Genomic DNA, 21,862 nt, shown 5'->3' on the forward strand with positions numbered 1-21,862 from the left:
TTCGTTGGAAAATGTTTGTATATACTGCATAAATACTCGTCAAAAATGGTACTTTTCATCTTAAAAAAATGAGTTTTAAGTGCTTAATTAATCTTTAATGATTAAGCTTGTCTTACATATTGCATTATGTGTCAAAAACTAATTCATAGTCCATTTTTCATCGCCTCTTGCTTAAAATCTGGTAGTTTTGAGTAAAATTTCCAAATTATTTGCCATTTCGCGAGTATTTTCCTTTTTATTTTAAGTCTAAATCCTTGCCATACATAAGTACCTAATTATAATGCAAAATTGCAAACATAAAGCCCCGACTAACAAATCTATACCCGATTTTTCAAATGTCCCGGAATTCTTGTGAAAACTCAAAGTATGTTCTGGAGTTTACGGAAATATAAGAAATATTTTGTCTATGCAAACGAAATAGGGTTACTCCTACATTTTCAAATTTTACTAACAGCTATCAATTGGGTTCGACAATATATGAAAATGCAAATTAAAATGAAAATAAAAGAAATTATTCGACACTTTTGAGATCGGGTATACGGTTACATTGTTTTTTTTCTTTGGTTCAATTGACACATTTAAACATTATTTACAAGCTTGGTAAATGTACATTTCCACTTATACAATGTTTATATTGCACTGTCGTTGTCTTCATGAAAATGCTTTTCGTAGCATGTTGGGCAATTTGTTTGTTCGAATATGCAATAAAAATGTTATGATTCGGAAGAGTTTCAATGTATTTGGCATAAGACCTTGAGTATATGAACACTTCAGCTAAGCATTCTAAACACGTTGACAAGTTTTATGTGGTGGCATGCCATTTTCCGGCATTAATTTCTTTGATATTGAAAACATTCCTTGAGACTTTTAGACAAGATATTTTATGTTTCTTTCGCTTGTGTAAGTTTGCTGTGTGCCGACATTCTTGAGATAGGTAACACTTCTCGTGGAAATTTCGTATTTTGTATCTGAAGTTTTCTAGAAGACATTCTCCTCAGATGAGCTGGAAACCGATAAACAGATAAACTTTGCCTTTTCTGTAATGTGTTCTTCATAACTGCTGTGAAAATGCGGCATTATCCTGCCCGAATTTCTATAATAAAATAACACAACAACAACAACAACAACTACATTGCAAGTATGCGAGAAATTGCAACAAACATTCAATTTGTAGGAAATTCACAATATTTTAGATAATTGTAGGTTGTTTTTGTGTTAGTTGCATAGGGATGAATTAATAACCATCATTTCGATATACTGTCGTAGAACTTTATGTTCTCTGAAAATTACAAGTTTTCAGCAAGATTTGTTTGATTCATTTACAAGCAACGTTACTGTCACTAAGCTAAATCTGCTAATTGTGTTGATTCGTAACCTACTAAGTTAGGCTATGCTTTTGACCTACATAGCACGAGTTGTTCAGGAAATGACTGCTTCAACTGTATTATTTCTATGAGAATGAATAAAGTTTTTATATGCATTTGAATAAATTATGATTTTCAGTCTATAACAGAATAATAACCTGGTATATTCTTGATCGTGTAGAATGTTTTAATAGACTCTCGAAGTATACCCTGTATGTTAAACATTCTCGTGTTGGAGTCATAATTCAGTATATGTCGTCTCCGTATTGGAATAAGTGTTTGATCTTTCACCGTTGCAATTGATTGGGAATCTGAAGAACAATATATTTTGTATATTTCGCATCAGAAATAATATTAAATAAATATTAACTTGATTGTTTGATGTATCATCGTTTCATTCTTTTTAAAATAAAAATTCTTATAAATACTTCCAAAATAATTGCTGGGTCCGTTACTTTTGCTTAATGTTAAAAAGCGATCTTGAATACTTAGTATTCCCTTGGCTTGTTCTGCGTTAAACGATCCAGGAATATATTCGAATATAGTCAGTCGTCTCTTGTATACAGTATCTAAGCGGTCAATGAACTTTTTACACACGTCAGCTGTAAAAATGAATACCATGTTTGATCTTTGTTTTCAATATTAACTAGCCTTATAACCATACATCTCATAGGCAAAACAAAACTATATGAATTAAATGTAGAATCTTTTTAAGCTCAGTAAATATATTAACATAACCCGTAAATCTGCATCATTATAAAGTGCTAAATACATATTTTAAGTACCTTGACAACATATGACCGATTAGGTTAACATGTGTCACAAATGTTTTGTATTGTAATGTGGGGTACATTAGAATTTCAAAAGACTAAAAAGCAGTTATTACCGACTCTATCTTCCTCCGGGTAAAACTTCCGACTCAGGGCTTTCAGTCTACAAGTGAGCAAGAACTTGACAATGTCATTTGGTGTTGTCATGCCACTGTCCTCCGTTAGCTCAGATCCGACCATTAGAATTAGTAGAATCATCTTTTCACATAAATCCGCAATATCGTCCTCGTAATTTCCTACGTTCTACTCCTTTAATGACAATTTTACGTAACTGGCGCGTCTCACTTTGGTTTAGACTGCAGTAGACCTTTTTAAGCTGTGCAAATTGTACACGTGTTGTAGATGTAATGAAAATTTTCACATTAGAGCATTGACGAACCACACTTGTACACAATGAAAAGAGGAAGTCTGGAATATCAGTACCCTTTAAGTCTTGACAATCTTCGGTGATATCAAAGAAAATAATGAAACGTTTTTTACCGGCTGTTTTTATACTGTCACAAATATGATAAATCCACCTGCTGGACTGTGCTGCTTGTAACTCCGGTTCAATGCCATAACTCGCACATATCCTCGAGTACAATGAGTTTGTTTCAGATATCAACCTCATATCTATGTAAATACGAACAAAGCTACCTGTCGACTTTGTCCTTTTTAAAAACTCTGTCTAGTCTGGATTTTTCAACCGATCTCAGTCCAAAAATGCCAAATATTTTGTGCTTCTGCCATGCTGTCTTTAACACATTCAAATCATTTTCTCTTCCCACAAATTCTGCTTCAATATCAATTTCGTCATCAAAGTTATTCTCAAACATTTCCCGGGATATTCCATTATAAGAACATCATATGAACAGTTTACTGTGAATGTCTGCCATGTTTCAACTCTTCATATGTTAAAGGTATGTTGTGGACACATTTATATAAACTATTCAACCGAACACGAACTTAGGTTTTCTTAGAGTAGTTAAATACACCTTACCTACACACTTTCCTTTCGGTATATCCAGCTCACGTGCTTATTAATAAATATAACATTGCCATTGATTTAACAGGTAAATGGTAAAATGTAACAGATGAATAAAAGAACAAATGATCATATAACTATCGGTAGATCTATATAACATTTCACATTACACGCTAGACGGTTCATGTATAAAGTACGTGTACAGCGTAATGAAAAATAATCATTTTATTTGCTACAGTGTTACTCACTATCTACTTAAAACACCACTGACCTGCATGTGCGAGTATGATTTAAAGGCTAATTAATATAACAATAAGGTAAAAGCATTTAAATACGAATAGATAAAAAAAACTTTATTTAGCATATGATGCAAATTTAATAAAAAGTACTTTGTTTGCTAGTTTTGAAAAAAATATATCTCCGTTGCGCCAATACATGTTTGCCAAAAGGAGATTTGAGCGGTATTACAACAATACAATGCTTATAATCCATCGGCGCAACGGAGTTTATGAAAGGTATAACAAAATACAATAAATGTTTATAATAAAAAAATACTTAAAGCTGATTCTGAAATTTCAACATATGACTTTATTTAGCATATGCTAATGCAAATTCAATAAAAAGTACTTTGTTTGCTAGTTTTGAAAAAAAAAAATCTCAGTTGCGCCAATGATTTTTTGCGCAACGGAGATATAAGCGGTATTACAACAATATAACGCTTATAATATAGAAACTATTGTTTTTAGTATTATTTTATTTAACACATACTAATTTAAATTTTAATAAATGCATTGCTTATCGTATTTTATTGCCATATTTTTTAAATTTTGCACTCCGTTGCGCCCGTTGCGTTCGTTGCGCCAAAATATCTCCGTTGCGTATTTTAGTGGTACCGAAAAAATTTAGCATTTAAGATACATGCGTCTGTTCAAAATGATCAATGCGCGAAGTTCAAAATACTTGATAAATATGTCATACCAGTAAAAACAAAATACCCTTAGTTTAGTTTAAACATATTTATTCTCAGAATATGTACATAATAACATTTGAAATATATACACATACAAAATTTGACAATATTCAAAGAAGAGGATTAGAACGAAAGACTAGGTCTTATAGAATTCTTCTCCTTTTAGTTGTTAAATATTTCGGTGTCGAACTGGTGATGTAAAATTTTCTGAGAAAAATATATATTACCATACGTATAATAGAAACAAATATATATGGAGTCTGAAAGAAGTAGTAATTCAAAAGAGAAATCAAAGTGCTGCAGCACTGAATGCGACGGACATGCAACCGGAGAAACATTAAGGCTTCTTTTAGAAAAAAAAAACAAAAACAAAAACAAAACACAAAATATATAACAGAGAAAATTTGTTCCATACAAGTTCGAGATTTGTAGAGCAATATATTTTGTGTCCCAAATTGATATAATTCAGATTTTCGATTTCAAGCACTTAAATACAGAATGAAATTTATGCCTAAAAACTCTGGTAAAACTTGTAAATCAGTGTCCTTATCGATTTATTCTAAGAAATGATATGTAAATAGAAAAAAAAACTATCAACGAAATATTTCTAGAATAAATCCAGGCAAATAAACTTCAAACGTAATACATTATACATTTGAGAATGCTATTTAGAATTGCTTCGTGTTATATCATAGTGGGCATACAGACAATAAAATATAAGTCATTTGTATTTTCATTTCTCTTGGATATGTCTCATTAAAAAAAAAATTGGTTAAAATCATCAGCAATTAATAGTGTATTTCTTAGATTTTTTTTATTTACAAGGTAAAGATGTAGAGGCCAGAGCACATCGTTTTTATTTTAATTTAAATGTCACTTAAGCACTACAGTGTTTAGTTGTCCTTTTCAACTTCACACTAAATTCCATTTTCAACTAGTTTGCCTCTTACAATTGTATAGCATTTCTAAAAGTATTGCATTACAATCCGCTGGTTTATTAATTACATGTTTAATGTGTACTTCCTAATCGCCTGTCCAAAAATCAGAACAGGTGAAGCAGAATCTATTTTTAGAATAGCGAAGGTTAACTCATATCATGACCTAGTAAAATATGTAAACAAACCACAAGAATCGGAAGTAGAACTGATATTATAACTTCCTTACCATGAAAGACTGCATGGCGGTAAAGTGTCTTACATGCATTTTCAAAAATAGATATTTATACTAACCATTGTACTGTATCTAATATATTAATAACTGCTGAATATTCAGCTAAACCCGCGGTATGAGTCACGAAAATAGCTCTTCTTTTATTAATGCGCGAGTTATCCTAGAGTCACGAAAAACTTTTGATTTGTTAATAATAATGTTTTGTATAATGTAGAAATATTTATTTCCTACTAATAATGTCTTGGAACTCAGAGGTTACACCTTTATTGTAGTATAATTTGCTGTCCTACTTTTTCGACAGCGGTAAATCGTTTCAGCAGTAATTTGCATATTGCGCAATAATACTACGGGACTACAACGTTTTTATCAATAATATACGTTCATATATTAACTTGGATAACTTAATTTGAAATTGAAAAGGCTTAATATGGAAGACATTAAGATATCCAGACAAAGTATGGGAGTTTTGAAGGATCAAATTCATGTACTATTTCTTGGGCTGTTAATTGGTTTAGGACGCATTGCGCGATAGTAGCCAACGAAATCCCATGTGTAGATGACTTAGCTCTGAACGCGCCTGAGGGCGCGTCCGTCGCAAAAAGGAAAGGAGAGTCTCATAATTATTTATTATGTGTTAAATCGTTAAAGGAATATTTTAGTTTTTGCTATAAAAGACTGCACGTTAGAGAATATTGTTGAATTATCATCATCTGATAGGCCAGGGTTTCCGAAGAGAAGAATATCAAGATTGATATCAAAAGCTTGAATATTAATAAATAATTCATTTCGGTACAAGTTGTAGCGATAACATTCAAAGAAGAAGTGATAGTTGGTTTCGACTTGACCACATTCACATAAAGGTGAGGGTGATGTTTCTTAGAAAAAGATGATAATTTAAAGAACTGCATTTTGTGCGAAGACGTGTATGAACCTGTAATTTTCTGTTACCAGAATAGTTGTATTTAGGTGTGCGTTTCCTGTTACGTGTTAAGAATTTCTTGAATGATGAAAGTGTTGGTAAGTTCCGAACTTCGGTTGGTAAGTTGTTCCAATCGCGTATAGTAGAGGGAAGAAAGGAGTTGTAGTATAAAGAAGTTCGCGCATATATTCCAGCAGTATTATCAGAGTTACGTAAATTATACCTTGTATTAGTTTGATAAGGAATTGAGGAAGAGAGAAAGTCGGGAGTCAAATTGTTATGCATTTTATAAAACAGAATTAATCGGTGATTATACCGTCTTTGTTCTTATGTTTCCCAATTAAGTTCTTGAATTAGGTATTCGATAGAAACTAATCTTGTCGCACCTGAAGCAATCCTAGCACATTCATTCTGAATCTTATCTAAGCTTTCGAGTTCATATTGAAAAGCATTTCCCCAAATGACGTCTGCGTATTCAAGAATAGGACGAATGAATGAAGTGTAAATTATCTCTTAATATACCCTTAACATATGACCTACGATTTATTATTTAGAATTTTTCCATTCTGTGTTTAATATGCTATTGTACGAGTCGTACACATTTATTTCTTGTAACATAAGCATTTGAGATTACGATCCTATATTGCTATTCAAACTAGCTCTAGTTTGAAAAAATGTCCGTTTATTAATAGTAAAATAATGATCATCTATCTTGACAAGAATTGATTTATGTGATCAAAACTATATACAGAAAAATAAAAGATTATGTTCTATGCTGAATATTTTATGCCCAGAGTGTCTTCTCAAGCAAGCTCTCAAATTATCTAAGTCTTATTTATAGGTTAGTGCTTGTTATTCAGCATTTATTAACGACATTAAATCTCTCAAGAACGGCGTAGCTTACATTGTCGCTTAAAACATACATGTGCCCATCAAAAGTCTGGAGACAAGTCAATAAAAACAAGTTTTCTTGGCAAAATGCCCAATTTAATTCATTCTGAATGTATAATGATACATAATAATTCATTCATGTCACATATGAACACAAAAAACAATGCACAACTTAGATTAAAAGTCTAAAATGCCAAATTTTGTCTCATTTACCTAATAGCACAAAAACCAACAAACAGCAGTACAGAAAAGATCACACAGTAAGTGCTTAGTGTGTCCGCCTCAAGCTGCCAAAACGGCTTGAATTCTTCTAGGTATACTCTTAACTAATGTTCTACATCTATTAACTGTCAACTCATACCAGGAATCACAATCATTGACAGTTCTCTCAGATTACCATGATGCTTGTTCCCGAACTTCATTTTGATGTCATGCCACACGTTTTCGATAGGGTTGAGGTCTGGAGAATATGGTGGCCAGTTCTCCAAGCACCTAATGCTCTTCTGGGAGTGCCATTCTTTCACTACCTTTGCCCGGTGGCACGGAACACCATCATCTTGGTACCAGAACTCACTTCCATACCCTAGCAGATGAGGCGAGGGTATGGCACAATTGCTCAAAATGTCAATATAACCTTTGGAATTCAAGTTTCCATGCACGACCTCCAGAATTCCAGGTCCCTGGAAGCTCATGGCACCCCGTACCATGATTCCACCACCTTGAAATTTCACGGTTGACAAAACACATTCGTCCAAAAGAGCTTCACCTGGACGTTGTCTGGAACATGTTGACCTTGCTCTCATCGGTGAACAAAACAGTGGACCAATCCACCCATGCCCAGCCAGAATGTGCTCTAGCAAAAGCCAATGCTTCTGTCTATGATCATTGGTCAGTAGTGGCTTCTTAATGGCTTGATGACACTCTAATCCAACTTGCTAAAGTCTGCGACAAACTGTGGAATGTGAAGCATTAACTCAATCAATTTCCATGACCTCTTGAGCAATGGAACAACGAGTCTCCTGTCTTGTAAAGATTGCCTGATAAGCAAGGGGAGCGTCTCTTAGTGTAGAGACCTTTGGGCGGCCCAATCTAGGTCGATCATTGGTGACTTCAAGTAGCCTCAAATCGATCCAGGATCTTGTGAACAGTGGCTCTGGAAGAAGGAAATTGAAGTTAACCACAAAAGAAACATCCAAGGCTGATATTGTTCTTGCAAAAGAATTTTAAAGTATTCAGCAAGTGAGAAAAATCATCAATTTAAGTAACCAACCTTCCTATTCCCAGAATCTTGGCAATTTCTGAAGCAGCCACTCCTTGACTTCTCGGGGTTTTACAGCGCACTCTGTCTTCAAACGGAACCATTGTATTGTAGTGAAACATTCACTAGACTGACCATGGAAGTTATGTTGATATTTGGACAGAAATTTTTTATGGATTATTAAAGGTTTTTGAAGTGATCGAAAACACTAGTTAAGTTTAGTTTTCTCTAAAAAATATGTAAAACTGTAAGTTTGTCATATAAATATGAAAATCTTATGACTTTCTTAACATTTTTTTATGCCAAAAGATAATGAATGGAGGTAATATTATATTTCAAACAATAAAACTGCATTTGCTGGACAGATTTTGCCACGATTACCCAAAAATTAGTGAAATGTTATGTGTCTCCAGACTTTTGATGGGCACATGTACATGTAGTTTGAATCTTTAAATATACCGAACAAGTGAGACACGCTAAATAATCCATCGGGATAGTATTTAAATCATAATTTAGTACCGAATAAATGAATACAATGTAACATAGAAGGTGGAAAATGAAACAATCTCATTATGTCAACCATTGGATTGATCTGCTGTTCATAAAACAACAGAACCTGCTAAAATTGATTCTTGTAATTTATCTCAGAGTTTCTGACACCATCAAGCAATCATCAGACTCGTGATTTTTTGTTGGATTTAAAGACACGCCGACAATTTGAAAATCCATATGGCAATTTTACAGCATTACTGGTGGGAAAAGAGCTCAGGTGTCCCTCCATTCATTATTTCAGGCACAAGTGGACACTTGAGTTAAACCATTAAGGTAATTTTAACCTAGCTTGATAGCTTCCTCACATGAAACATTCCAAAGTCCCTGGTTTGACATCGAACCTGTAAAAATCTTTACAACTATATTATAATATACATGTATAAATAATAGTGTTATCTTTCCTGCTGAAATGGTTGTTCAGTGTTCATTGTGTGTTGTCCCCTTGTATTAACATGCCTATATAGCATGTATGCATCACTCTGTTTATTAAGCTGGGTGTCTTACATTAGTCCCATGAGTCCTTTGATAGGGTAATTTTGGGGCTGCGTTTAGTGAATGTCGCTTTACATTGTTGATCTTTCCTTTCATACCTTTATCATGTATCAAAAGATATCATTTTTATTTTCAATTTATGGTAAACAATTACCATTAGGTAATACCATTGCTTTAATACACACACATTTTAGACTAACTCAAATAAGTTAAAAACGATATATATCATTTCTAAAGATAAAAACAATTTAAGAAGAAGGTATTTTTAACATTCATATTTTTTCAAATTCTGAATACATCATGAATCAATTAAATTTCAAGATTTTATTCATACTCACTGATCTTATATTGATGCATAATGACAAAATATTATTTAATCATAATAATATCTAAGCTTTGCTTTATTGAAAAAACAATTTTCAATATATAATTAAGGCGTAGGATTTCTTTTCAACTTTCTTACTGTACAGTTTCAAATATTATATAAAACACTGTGGTATTTTTGTTATGTTTCCTGTGATATTGCACAGTATTTCTTTTTACATCAAACGTATATAATTTGATATTAAAATATAAAGCATATTCTTTATTTAAGACCCCGTGTAAAGCAACCCCTACGTACCGGCGCTTTTGTTCTATTGGATATCTTTTAATTCAATTCAAAAACGTTTATTTTATGTTTGTTTGATGGTTTTTGCACATGTTAGTATCAATTTCAGCAAAAAATTCACCACTGGAGTACTGCACAAATCATATATCATGGGAAGATGCATTTATGTAATCGTGTGCACAGACCTGTATCTTAAATATAAATAGTAGCTGTGTAATAAGATCTTATATTTCAATGCTAAATAAAATATTTATTTGAATGTTTAAAATGGCAGGACAAAATAACTTAACGAACCTGTTAATGTAAATGATAATTTATCTCTAAACGATGATATTCGTGAACAAAATAATATTGAAATGGACTTTGTTGGCAGGGAAAATGACCTTGAAAAGTTACATAAGGAGTCAGAAGTTTGTAGGATAGTTGGTATATTTGGAATCAAAGCTGTCGGCAAATCAAGGCTTGTGGAAGAATATTTGAAGAGATTTAAACCAGACGGAGTCAAAGTAATACATATAGACATAAAGTTGATGCCGGATATAGTGTCGTTGTATAGAAACATCTGCACAGCCTTGGAACTAGACTTTGATCAAGAGTCGACTGGATCTGACCAATGGATTCATAATATCGAGCTATTTCTCAATTCTGTACCAGGAAACCAGTTTCTGTTCTTCTTTGACAATACAGAGGACTATCAGGATACTGAAAATCTAAATATTTCTTCTTCATTTTTGAAATTATGCACCACAATGATAGAGAAATGCAGAAACGTTCAGATTTTCATCACTTCAACTACTCAAGTTCAATTTTCTAAGCTTGGAAGAGTTAATTACAGTCATGAACTGCTACCTTTGAATGAAACAGAAGCTAGACAGCTACTGGAAAACGTGACTCCGAAGATTGATCTAGGAGACTATGAGAGTGCACTGATAACGCTTAGTGAAGGATTGCCACTACTGATCCTTATGATCGGATCAGAGTTAACAGAAGACGCAGGGATGATAACTCCGAAAGATATGGTCGATCTTTTACTCACTTGTAGACTCAGAGCATTGAGTAGAGAATTTTACCCAGCGGAAGATAGAGTCGGTAAAGTTTTCTAAGCATATCAAAGTTCAAAGTGTTCAAATGCATCTTAGTTCAATATAATTGTCATTTTTAATAGCATTTATGTAATTTTTATGATGTTTTTGCTATATCTATTAAATACCAAGCGCATTCACTTTAATTTAATCACAAAAAAACAACAACATTTGAATGTTCATTTGTACACATTTTATTCAATTGTATTTTACTTTTTGGTTTGGTTTTAAATCACACAGAAACTGTAATTAATGGCGACTATAGAACTCAACATTTGGGGTCAATACCTAAGATTCCTCCATACTTGAGGTTAAAGCCTCTTGACATGTATGACTCAAAGTCCATTGCAAGGTAATTGAAGTCATTTACCTTAACCACTCACACATCGACACCCCTGGTTATATAGATATTTAATGTTCTTGATTTCTAACGTTATCGTAACATCACATTAATGTTAAATTATTTTACATGTATATTTAAACTCTTTTTCTGTTATAAAATGCGATGGTTGGATATATTACAAAAGGAATGTTCATATATTATGGCGTTTATATTTTCCTTTCTGAGTTGACATTGTTGTTATCTACCATACCAAACATATCAGGGTCCGATGTTGCAAATGAATTCTGATCTCAGGTACTTGACTAGTAAAAAACGTCACAGAAAGTACACTGACCAATGAAAATCCTGAGATTTAAGATAGAATACAGAAAAATGTTTTATAACCTCGAGGCCCGGTACTTGTTATTACTATTGGGTCTCAAAAATATAAAAGCTAATTAAATAAAATCGTAAGCGAAATATCAAACATGCTTGAGAATTTCTTTGTAGGTATTACTTTTTTGACAAAAGAGTCCAGATAAAATGAAATTCAAACGGTTGTAACAAACGCAATTTGCATGATTTATCGGGTCTGTAAAATAACTTGTTTTTGTTACATATTTTTCCAAGTCTGTCAATATAAATCATGAATGTGCTCTTCAAAACGGTGTGAAATAGAAATGAACTGGTCTTAAATAAAAAATACTTTCACAAATTATATCATCTTGGTATACTTTTCATAAATATTTTTTCTTTCCTGTGAATTTAATAGAAATTGTAGTATTCTTAGATAGGCGTATACATAATGTTATGTCCTGAAAAAAAAGAATTACATTGTGCTATAGAAACTGATAACGTGGCGCCAATCATTCAAATGTTAATACTTGTCGCAGTTTTAATAGGCACAATTTAGTGATCAAATGTCATGTTACTTTTTGTCATTTTGAATATTGACTTGCATTAGTTGTTTGATCCAGTAAAACACATAAATAAGTAATAACAAAAATGTTTAAGAGATTTAAGAAAATAATTTTCTTCAGTTTCAATAATTATTTTTATTAAAGCGTTGTAGAAAACATTATATTATAGAAACATTGAACACGTTTAAAATATAACGTTGATACATTTTGAACTTAAGAATAAAATGATAAATGTTTATGCTTGCAGGAGATGTCTACAGGAAGTTTCTTGATCGACTTGACGAAGTGTATAAGAATCATCTCACAGTTTTAGATTACATCCCAGGAACATTTAGTGCTGAACAGGCACAACATATACTTGGTAAGATTCAATACAAGGACTTTAAATTGATAATTTGAAAAATTACTTCTTTGTGTATATAAACTCACTAAAATTACTTTTTTTATAAATATTGTTTTATATTGTTTTCATCTTAAAGAAAATTTGCAATAGCTTTTCATTCGATGAAAAATATTGATTTGCTTAAAATAAAATATTGATTTGCTTAAAATAATTGTGTCAAAGATAAATAATTGGTTTTTAGAACTATAAGTTTTCAATGTATTACATATCTAACATTTTCTCATTTTGTGGAGTTTTGTAATATCTCATTTATTTTCAAAAAGTCTCATGGCAAATATGTAGTTTAGACATATTTATTACTTATTATTTAAAAGTCTTTCATTATGTAATTTTATGGCATAATGCATTTGAGACAAAAGAATCGTAAATAAGCAGATATCTCGGAAGCAATAGAAACAGAACTAAATGAGCCAGACAAAAAACTCTGTTTTACTGCACGTGCTAATGATAGAATTATTTAAACAACACCGGAATTCTGAAGAACAAGATTTTTCAGAACAATTTAAAGCATTCTGTTCATGTATTTTCATAAGCTTATATTATCAACATAATTTCACAGATATAAATACAGTGGTGATGACCATGGAGGAAACTTTACTGCCTGCACGCAGACGTCATATTCTTCATTATGACCTACATACAAAACGATTTGGAATTCAAGGAATTCTACGCGAATGTATAAAGTCATTCTACATCATTAAAAATTTACCAGGTATACGCATGTCGTTTTATATGAAAATTAATTCAACATATTTAAATATAATAGTTTGACATTTGAATACGATTAAAGAACATGATTAAATATATAAATAAAATAAAATATTAAACAAAACAGAAAGTGACGATTAAGTAGACATATTCCAAATGACTCTAATAAGTGTGACATAAAACTAAGTAAAATGAAATTAAATTTAATATCGCTGGCTTAGACAGAACATTTGCATTCATTCTCTACACTTTTTGTAAAATCAATTATTTTGTAAATTACAGAAGTAAGACGAAGATACATAGAAATCTTTTCTGCTGTAATGGTCAATATTTCCAAGCGTCTTAAAACATCTGAATATACAAACGCTATGGCTGAATATTTTATTGAACAACCGAACTTACAGAAGCTGATGATTGAAATAGAGAACACTGCTCAGGACAACTATAAGTTCTTCATAGAAATGGTCACTAACTGTACCGGAATGATCGAACATTTTATGTCAGGTATGTAAACACGTAATCAGGGTACACTCAAGACAGGCATGATTAGATATATTTTAAAACGGTTTGCTTTTGTTTCATTACCCCGACAGGAATTTGTGAATCATTGATAATCCTTAATGACAGCTGCTTCTTTTTTATTGTAGGAAATGGTCAAGTATTTTATAAGCACTGTTTACAGGCTGCGGAAAGGTATGGCCAGGACGAGGATAAAGCAGCGGTCAACATTGCTGTTGGAAGTTTATACACAAATACTACGGTAATTTGTACACAGAAATATATACAAGCATTTGAATAATTTGTTTCTCTTTTTACATAATTTCATATATCAAGGTAATTTCACTGTATACATGTGCATCTCAACCAAAGTCATGCATTTGTGCACACAAAAGTTATTAAATGTCCATGAAAAATATGTTATTTACATGAAAGAAATGGTAAAGTATATAAAACGAAACAGCTCACAAACATTCTGAATATGACATAATTAAAATGTGCTCTAGGGAAATTTACTCGGCGGTGAAGCACACTACAAAGCGGCAGTGGACATTCTAGAACCTCGAGGTGAAAGATCATTACTCCTTCCAACAGCTTATCAAAGGATAGGTTGGAACACACACCTTCAAGGACAAAACACTGATGCTATAGGGTATACATGTATAAGTGCTTTAAACATTTTAACGGTGACTTTAAGGACGCATATCTGTGTGTAAGACTTCAAGTTGTTTACGTTTTTAATGAAGCAATGATGTATTGTTCACATGAAAATATATTAAAGTAAGAGATAAAAAAATATGTTCTCTGCTAATTATACATTTTGTGCATTAGTTACTTTCTTCTTGCATTTTAGGCAAACATTTCTTATCTCTAAACAAATAAATATCTAGCAGGGCTTTAATGCACTTTATCTCTCGTAAGCAAATTAATCAGAAGTACATTCTTGCTATCATTTAGATATTTCAAGAAATCATTGGCAATAACTGTGATATCGGGGGAAAAGTTCAAAGTAATTGCTGTACAATCATTAAACAGTATGGGTGTATGTTATACGTTTTTAGGTTTGTGTTTTCACATTTATGTTCATATGGAATCAATTTACTAGTAACTAATTTAAGTTGCAGTTGTAAATGCTTCAATTACGAGCATGACAGACATGAACAGTAAAATGCTTGTAACAAATAAAAGAGACGTGATTTATTTATCATTAAAAAAATTCTCAAACAACCTGTTAATATGTTTTGAATGACTATGTAAATTTAGAAGTTTCCTTTTTTCAAGTTTCCATTTGAAAACTTTTTTTCCTCCTGAAAGATATTTTTCTTTCTATCATTTCATTTGAATAAAAATAATCCGTCTTTTCAGGGAAATTCAAAGAAGCAGAAAAGTACCACTTTCAATCATTGAAGCGGTGCCGTATGTTCCTTGGTGAGAGTCATCCAGGAATAGCTGCTTGTTATAACAACATTGGTGAAATGTATGATTTAAAAGGTGACTCCGAAAAAGCAATGGAATACTATAAAAGAGGACTTGATATGAAACTACAATGCAATGCTCCTGTTTTATCGACTGTTCTCTCCTTATGCAGTACAGCTAAAATGATGATCCCTTTAAGACAATTCAAAGAGGCCCATTCACTTCTAGATGATGGGTTTGAAAAGTTGAAGAAAGAAAAGCTCCAACCAAAAGAAGCCGAAGCGTGCGTATGCCACACTAAAGGTTTGGTCTATAAAGAAGAAGGTCGTTTTAATGACGCAAAGGAAATGTTCCGGAAAGCAGTAGAAATTAGACAGAACATTGCACCAAACAATATCCAGTATATTGAGAGTTTATCGCATTTGGCAGACATATATAAGATACAAGGCTATTTACCCAGGGGTTTGAAATATTGTGAAAGGGTTTTACAACTTAAGGAACAAATTATAACTTCAACGCCACACACGTTGGTTATTGCTGATTCTTTCGATCGAATGGCTGACATCTACAATAAACAAGATAATACGCATAGATACATTGAAACCCTAGAGGAATTACAATCAGAACTTCTCCGTTTAGAGCGTGTTTTCCTTTGTCATCAAAATGAAAGAGATTTGTATAAAATACGGTATAGACTTAGAAATTTAGATGCCTGTTTTTAAGTGGTTCATTGTGGTATACATACAAGGGAATAAGTTTGTTTAATGAAAAATAGTTAAATGCAGAGTGACTCAATCCAATAGCTAAAAATCTGTTTTTATACTCATGTGTAAAGTTCCTTTTTGAAATAATGCATAAATAGGCAATTATTGAAAATTGAATAATAGCCTTTATCTCACCATAGTTTGACATAAATATTAACCACATTATGAGCATTTATCATTTTGCTATCATATATATAACTACTGGATTTGATCATAGACAATCATTAAGGGTTTTAGACCAAAGCAGTTTTCTATGTGTTTATTTTTAACAAGTTTCAAAGCATAATTCATACTTTACTACTTATAATATATTCTAAAGTTACATTTACTAGCAATCATAGAACTAAAGCCGTGACATTATTTCCTAACTCATACTATAGTCAATCTAGAATTTGTCATCAGAGAAAAATCATATTTATGGTAGTATAAAACAAAGCGAAACGTAGACAATGTATTTATATAACTAAACTATTTCTTTGAGTGTTTTTTTTCTGTTTGAATTTGGTTTCTTTCGGTAGGCACATATGTGTACGGGATCCTGAACGTTATGGGTAGTCTCGTCATTTTGGGCAAGACTTATAGAATGTCATTTGAAACTCGGTATATTCTTATGTTGAATAAGATATTCACTTGAATTAATGAAACATTTAAAAGCAGTGTTACTGTATTGGGAGGTTGTTCACAGATCTCAAAGAAAAATCTGAGGAATTTAGCTAGAAAGTTTGTTTCAGATACCCTATAGATTATGTTATACTTTGGACGTATATACGCTTCAGAAAAATCCTTTATTTTAAAATGACAAATAAAAATACCACTAATATTTAGCTCTTTCCTGTAAATTTTACAGAAAGTCAAACCGTTCTCGGTCGGACTTCGTCCGAAAAAGACAAACATGTAACGTATCGATTTCGTTTATTGGTCTAAGTTTTCATTTTATTACTAATATTTCATCCAGTTTGCACAATTAAGACTATGCAGTCATATTTTTTAAGTTTCTTTGCAAATTCAAGATGGCGGGATCTAGTCTCGAAAAATCTCACGGAAATGTGAACTTGCGGGATTATTTTATTTTAAGAGTGTTGCGCCATAGTTTTCTTTACATGTAAGTTTAAGCACCATGCTTTTGTTAATAACCTTTTTTTTAAATGTCAAATTAGGAATAGTTATACGTATTCCAAAAGAAAATAAAGAAAACCGCTTTCTAAAAGACCTATTACTTTTTTGGATGTCATATATAAAATTGCATTACGTTCTGTTAAGAAATTGTGAAAATAGAAAAGGTATATTTATATTGATAATAAAAAAAAATAAGATAAATTAGTTTGCAGATGATGCTTCTCAATTTTAAGATGATAAATGATGATAAAGAGCATACCTTAAAAATGTTGTAGATTGACTTTATAGATACTCACTTTTATCAGAATTAAGTGTAAACTATGACAATATTCATCTAAATATGTTTAAATTATCATAAGGTCACCTTTTTTCAAACATCTCGGAATGCTAATTGATTTAAATCAATTTAAAGTATCAAAATGAAAAATGCGACAAATCTTGCGAAAAGAAGGAATTTGTCTCTTTTAATTGTTAAATCAGTTGTACTGCTGGTAAAACCTGAGTTGAAACATTACCAAATCCATCAGAAGAAAATAGATGATGCGTTAATAGAATTCATATGGAATGGAAAACAAAATGTAAAAACAAATCTATTTAAATAAAAAAACTTTATTCTGGTGGAATATTAGAAAGTTAAAAGAAAAGCTTGAAAACAAAATTGCTTAGAAATTGTATTATATGAGGGTTTAGATAATGCCTCAGACTTGTACCAAATCATTTTATGTTTACAAACTCGTAAGATTTTGTAAATGTTATTGTGATAAAATTGGTCACTTAAACTAGGTTCTGGAAAGTTTTCATTAATGCATAGGTATGATATCATGACAAAATGACTAAAGATACATCTATAACATTTTTATTACATATGCTGTTATTTCTAAACCTGTATAAAATAGATCGTGTATTTACAAATGTACTGTATGATAAAGAAATAATTGGAATAAATTATATAGTTCCGCAATAAAGAGTACCATTCAAAGATTCTTATATACAATAGCTACTATATAGAATTGTCCATGGAATTGAAGTAACCGTAGTGTTACCGTGTAAAATAAAAAAGTAGGGTTTTTATGCCATATTGAGGAAAAACATTACATCAAGTATCTTCTGAATGTCGCAATGTCAAGCCTTTAGTGTTTTTTTTTATTTATTTATTTTTATCTTTTTTCAAAAATTATCAACATACTTTGCTTTGGCTCTTTCAAACAGTAACATTATTTTTGCGAGAACAAGAAACAGATAATTTCCAAAAGATATTCTATACTTTGAATATAAGAAATATTTTGTCTATGCAAACGAAATATGGTTACTCCTACTTTCCAAGTTTTACTTACAGTTATCAATTGGGTTGGACAATATATGAAAATGCAAATTAAAATGAAAATAAAAGAAATTATTCGACACGTGTGAGATCGGGTATACGGTTACAATGGTTTTTTTCTTTGGTTCAATTGACACTTTTAAACATTATTTACAAGCTTGGTAAATGTACATTTACACTTATACAATGTTTTTATTGCACTTTCGTTGTCTTCATGTAAATGCTTTTCGTAGCATGTTGGGCAATTTGTTTGTTCGAATATGCAATAAAAATGTTAAGATTCGGAAGAGTTTCAATGTATTTGGCATAAGACCTTGAGTATATGAACCCTTCAGCTAAGCATTCTAAACGCGTTGACAAGTTTTATGTGGTGGCATGCCATTTTCCGGCATTAATTTCTTTGATATTAAAAACATTCCTTGAGACTTTTAGACAAGATATTTTATGTTTCTTTCGCTTGTGTAAGTTTGCTGTGTGCCGACATTCTTGAGATAGGTAACACTTCTCGTGGAAATTTCGTATTTTGTATTTGAAGTTTTCTAGAAGACATTCTCCTCAGATGAGCTGGAAACCGATAAACAGATAAACTTTGCCTTTGCCTTTGTGTTCTTCATAACTGCTGTGAAAATGCGGCATTATCCTGCCCGAATTTCTATAATAAAATAACACAACAACAACAACAACTACATTGCAAGTATGCGAGAAATTGCAACAAACATTCAATTTGTAGGAAATTCACAATATTTAAGATAATTGTAGGTTGTTTTTGTGTTAGTTACATAGGGATGAAATAATAACCATCATTTCGATATACTGTCGTAGAACTTTATGTTCTCTGAAAATTACAACTTTTCAGCAAGATTTGTTTGATTCATTTACAAGCAACGTTACTGTCACTAGGCTAAATCTGCTAATTGTGTTGATTCGTAACCTTCTTAGTTAGGCTATGCTTTTGACCTACATAGCACGAGTTGTTCAGGAAATGACTACTTCAACTGTATTATTTCTATGAGAAGGAATAAATTTTTTATATGCATTTGAATAAATTATGATTTTCAGTCTATAACAGAATAATAACCTGGTATATTCTTGATCGTGTAGAATGTTTTAATAGACTCTCGAAGTATACCCTGTATGTTAAACATTCTCGTGTTGGAGTCATAATTCAGTATATGTCGTCTCCGTATTGGAATAAGTGTTTGATCTTTCACCGTTGCAATTGATTGGGAATCTGAAGAACAATATATTTTGTATATTTCGCATAAGAAATAATATTAAATAAATATTAACTTGATTGTTTGATGTATCATCGTTTCATTCTTTTTAAAATAAAAATTCTTATAAATACTTCCAAAATAATTGCTGGTCCGTTACTTTTGCTTAATGTTAAAAAGCAATCTTGAATACTTAGTATTTCCTTGGCTTGTTCTGCGTTAAACGATCCATGAATATATTCGAGTATGGTCAGTCTTCTCTTGTATACAGTATCTAAGCGGTCAATGAACTTTTTACACACGTCAGCTGTAAAAATGAATACCATGTTTGATCTTTGTTTTCAATATTAATTAGCCTTATAATCATACAGCTCATAGGCAAAACAAAAACTATATGAATTAAATGTAGAATCTTTTTAAGCTCAGTAGATATATTAACATAACCCGTAAATCTGCATCATTATAAAGAGCTAAATACATATCTAAAGTACCTTCACAGCATATTTCAATTATCGTGGCCAATTAGGTTAACATGTGTAACAAATGTTTCGTATTGTAATGTGGGGTATTACATTAGGATTTCAAAAGACTAAAAAGCAGTTATTACCGACTCTATCTTCCTCCGGGTAAAACTCCCGACTCAGGGCTTTCAGTCTACAAGTGAGCAAGAACTGGACCATGTCATTTGGTGTTGTCATGCCGCTGTCCTCCGTTAGCTCAGATCCGACCATTAGAATTAGTAGAGGCATCCCTTCACATAAATCTGCGACATCGTTCTCGTATTTACCAAGTTCTACTCCTTCACTGACATGTTTAAGTAACTGGCGCGTCTCACTTTGGTTAAGAGGCAGTACCTCGTGACTGCAGTAGACTTTTTTAAGCTGTGAGAATTGTACACGTGTTGTAGAAGTAATAAAAATCTTCACATTAGAGCATTGTCGAACCACACTTGTACACAATGAAAAGAAGAAGTCTCGAATATCAGTTCCTTTTAAGTCTTGCCAATCTTCGGTATTGTCAAAGAAAATAATGAAACGTTTTTTACCGGCTGCTTTTATACTGTCACAAATATGATAAATCCATCTGCTGGACTGTGCTGCTTGTAACTCCGGTTCAATGCCATAACTCGCATAAATCTTAGAATACAATGAGTTTGTATCAGATATTAACTTCATATCTATGTAAATATGAACAAAGCTACCTGACTTTGTGCTCTTTAAAAACTCTGTCACCAGTCTGGATTTTCCAACCGCCTTCTGTCCAAAAATGCCAAATATTTTGTGCTTCTTCCATGCTCTCTTTAACACATTTAAATCATTTTTTCTTCCGACAAAATCTGTTTCGATATCGATATCATCATCAAAGTTATTCTCAAATATCTCCCGAGTTACTTCATTGCAAGAACTTTCCATTAACAGCTTTCTGTCAGCCATTTTTCCACACTTATGGACACATGAATATAAAATAATTTACTCGACTGAATAGAAACGCAGATTATCTGTGTAATGATTAAAATACACCTCAGGACTTCTTACCTGCGTAAAATGTTAAATAAAGATCCAGCTCATGTCCTTATCTATAAATAAAAACATCCTCATTGATTTAAAAGATAAATGTTTACAAACCTATATATGTAACAAAAAGAACAAAATGATATTTGTAGTGTTAGAAAGAATATGCACCATGCCCAAGACTTAAGTTTAGTGGTATAGCATCTTATTAGTGTTAATTATCAGATTAAATAAGATTTACAAAATATCGCTGATGTGTATGTTATTTGTTACTTGTTCCGATTATTAAACACAATACAAATCAGTTATCGTGTCTTGAGATATGAAATGATTTAGTATGAATCCACTCAATATCAAATTAAAATGTTTTTTACTGTAAAAGTTTATCATCGAATCTACTCTCCCTATACTTCGGATAAGTCCATTTTATTGTTTATATAAACACGTTTATTTTTTTATCGAACTGTACAGTGTAAGACACTATAAATACTAAGCCTAGATGTTATGATATTAAAATGAAAAGCACTTGCACTGTTTAAATACAGATACGCACGCTTGGGAAATATC

The 21,862-nt window shown here is 31.8% G+C and overlaps 3 protein-coding genes across 3 annotated transcripts; 1 reads left to right on the top strand and 2 right to left on the bottom strand.

Annotated features, from left to right (window-relative positions):
* Positions 1 to 579: 579 nt before the first annotated feature.
* Positions 580 to 3,258, bottom strand: LOC132748922 (uncharacterized). The gene is made up of 4 exons (XM_060738592.1): positions 2,251 to 3,258; positions 1,853 to 1,966; positions 1,523 to 1,675; positions 580 to 1,093 (listed from the first exon to the last, which is right to left on the bottom strand). Exons 1-4 carry the CDS (start codon positions 2,390 to 2,392, stop codon positions 1,077 to 1,079), a joined length of 426 nt encoding a protein of 141 aa, XP_060594575.1. The 5' UTR covers positions 2,393 to 3,258; the 3' UTR covers positions 580 to 1,076.
* Positions 3,259 to 10,120: 6,862 nt separating this feature from the next.
* LOC132748920 (uncharacterized) lies at positions 10,121 to 16,096 on the top strand. The gene is made up of 8 exons (XM_060738589.1): positions 10,121 to 11,109; positions 12,592 to 12,705; positions 13,307 to 13,459; positions 13,738 to 13,959; positions 14,103 to 14,215; positions 14,460 to 14,605; positions 14,911 to 15,014; positions 15,319 to 16,096. The coding sequence occupies exons 1-8, from the start codon at positions 10,377 to 10,379 to the stop codon at positions 16,089 to 16,091; spliced, it is 2,358 nt and encodes a 785-aa protein (XP_060594572.1). The 5' UTR covers positions 10,121 to 10,376; the 3' UTR covers positions 16,092 to 16,096.
* A 3,006-nt stretch (positions 16,097 to 19,102) lies between these two features.
* Positions 19,103 to 21,368, bottom strand: LOC132748921 (uncharacterized). Its single transcript, XM_060738590.1, has 4 exons — positions 20,392 to 21,368; positions 19,978 to 20,091; positions 19,649 to 19,801; positions 19,103 to 19,222 (listed from the first exon to the last, which is right to left on the bottom strand). The coding sequence occupies exons 1-4, from the start codon at positions 21,215 to 21,217 to the stop codon at positions 19,206 to 19,208; spliced, it is 1,110 nt and encodes a 369-aa protein (XP_060594573.1). The 5' UTR covers positions 21,218 to 21,368; the 3' UTR covers positions 19,103 to 19,205.
* Positions 21,369 to 21,862: the final 494 nt, after the last annotated feature.

The sequence above is a fragment of the Ruditapes philippinarum genome, unplaced genomic scaffold (assembly GCF_026571515.1).
Source record: "Ruditapes philippinarum isolate M1 unplaced genomic scaffold, ASM2657151v2 ctg3005_1_1_1_1, whole genome shotgun sequence".
NCBI lineage: Eukaryota > Metazoa > Mollusca > Bivalvia > Venerida > Veneridae > Ruditapes > Ruditapes philippinarum.

Bases quoted from the DNA above. Each gene is read 5' to 3' on its own strand.
- LOC132748922 (XM_060738592.1), bottom strand. From the start codon at position 2,392: ATGATTCTACTAATTCTAATGGTCGGATCTGAGCTAACGGAGGACAGT. The intron at 1,967-2,250 runs GTAATAACTGCT...TCATTTTTACAG, and splicing joins CCCGGAGGAAGATAGAGTCG to CTGACGTGTGTAAAAAGTTC. The intron at 1,676-1,852 runs GTATTCAAGATC...ATTGTTCTTCAG, and splicing joins ACAAGCCAAGGGAATACTAA to ATTCCCAATCAATTGCAACG.
- LOC132748920 (XM_060738589.1), top strand. From the start codon at position 10,377: ATGGACTTTGTTGGCAGGGAAAATGACCTTGAAAAGTTACATAAGGAG. The intron at 13,960-14,102 runs GTATGTAAACAC...TTTTTATTGTAG, and splicing joins GATCGAACATTTTATGTCAG to GAAATGGTCAAGTATTTTAT. The intron at 14,606-14,910 runs GTATACATGTAT...GCTATCATTTAG, and splicing joins CAAAACACTGATGCTATAGG to ATATTTCAAGAAATCATTGG.
- LOC132748921 (XM_060738590.1), bottom strand. From the start codon at position 21,217: ATGGCTGACAGAAAGCTGTTAATGGAAAGTTCTTGCAATGAAGTAACT. The intron at 20,092-20,391 runs GTAATAACTGCT...TCATTTTTACAG, and splicing joins CCCGGAGGAAGATAGAGTCG to CTGACGTGTGTAAAAAGTTC. The intron at 19,802-19,977 runs GTATTCAAGATT...ATTGTTCTTCAG, and splicing joins ACAAGCCAAGGAAATACTAA to ATTCCCAATCAATTGCAACG.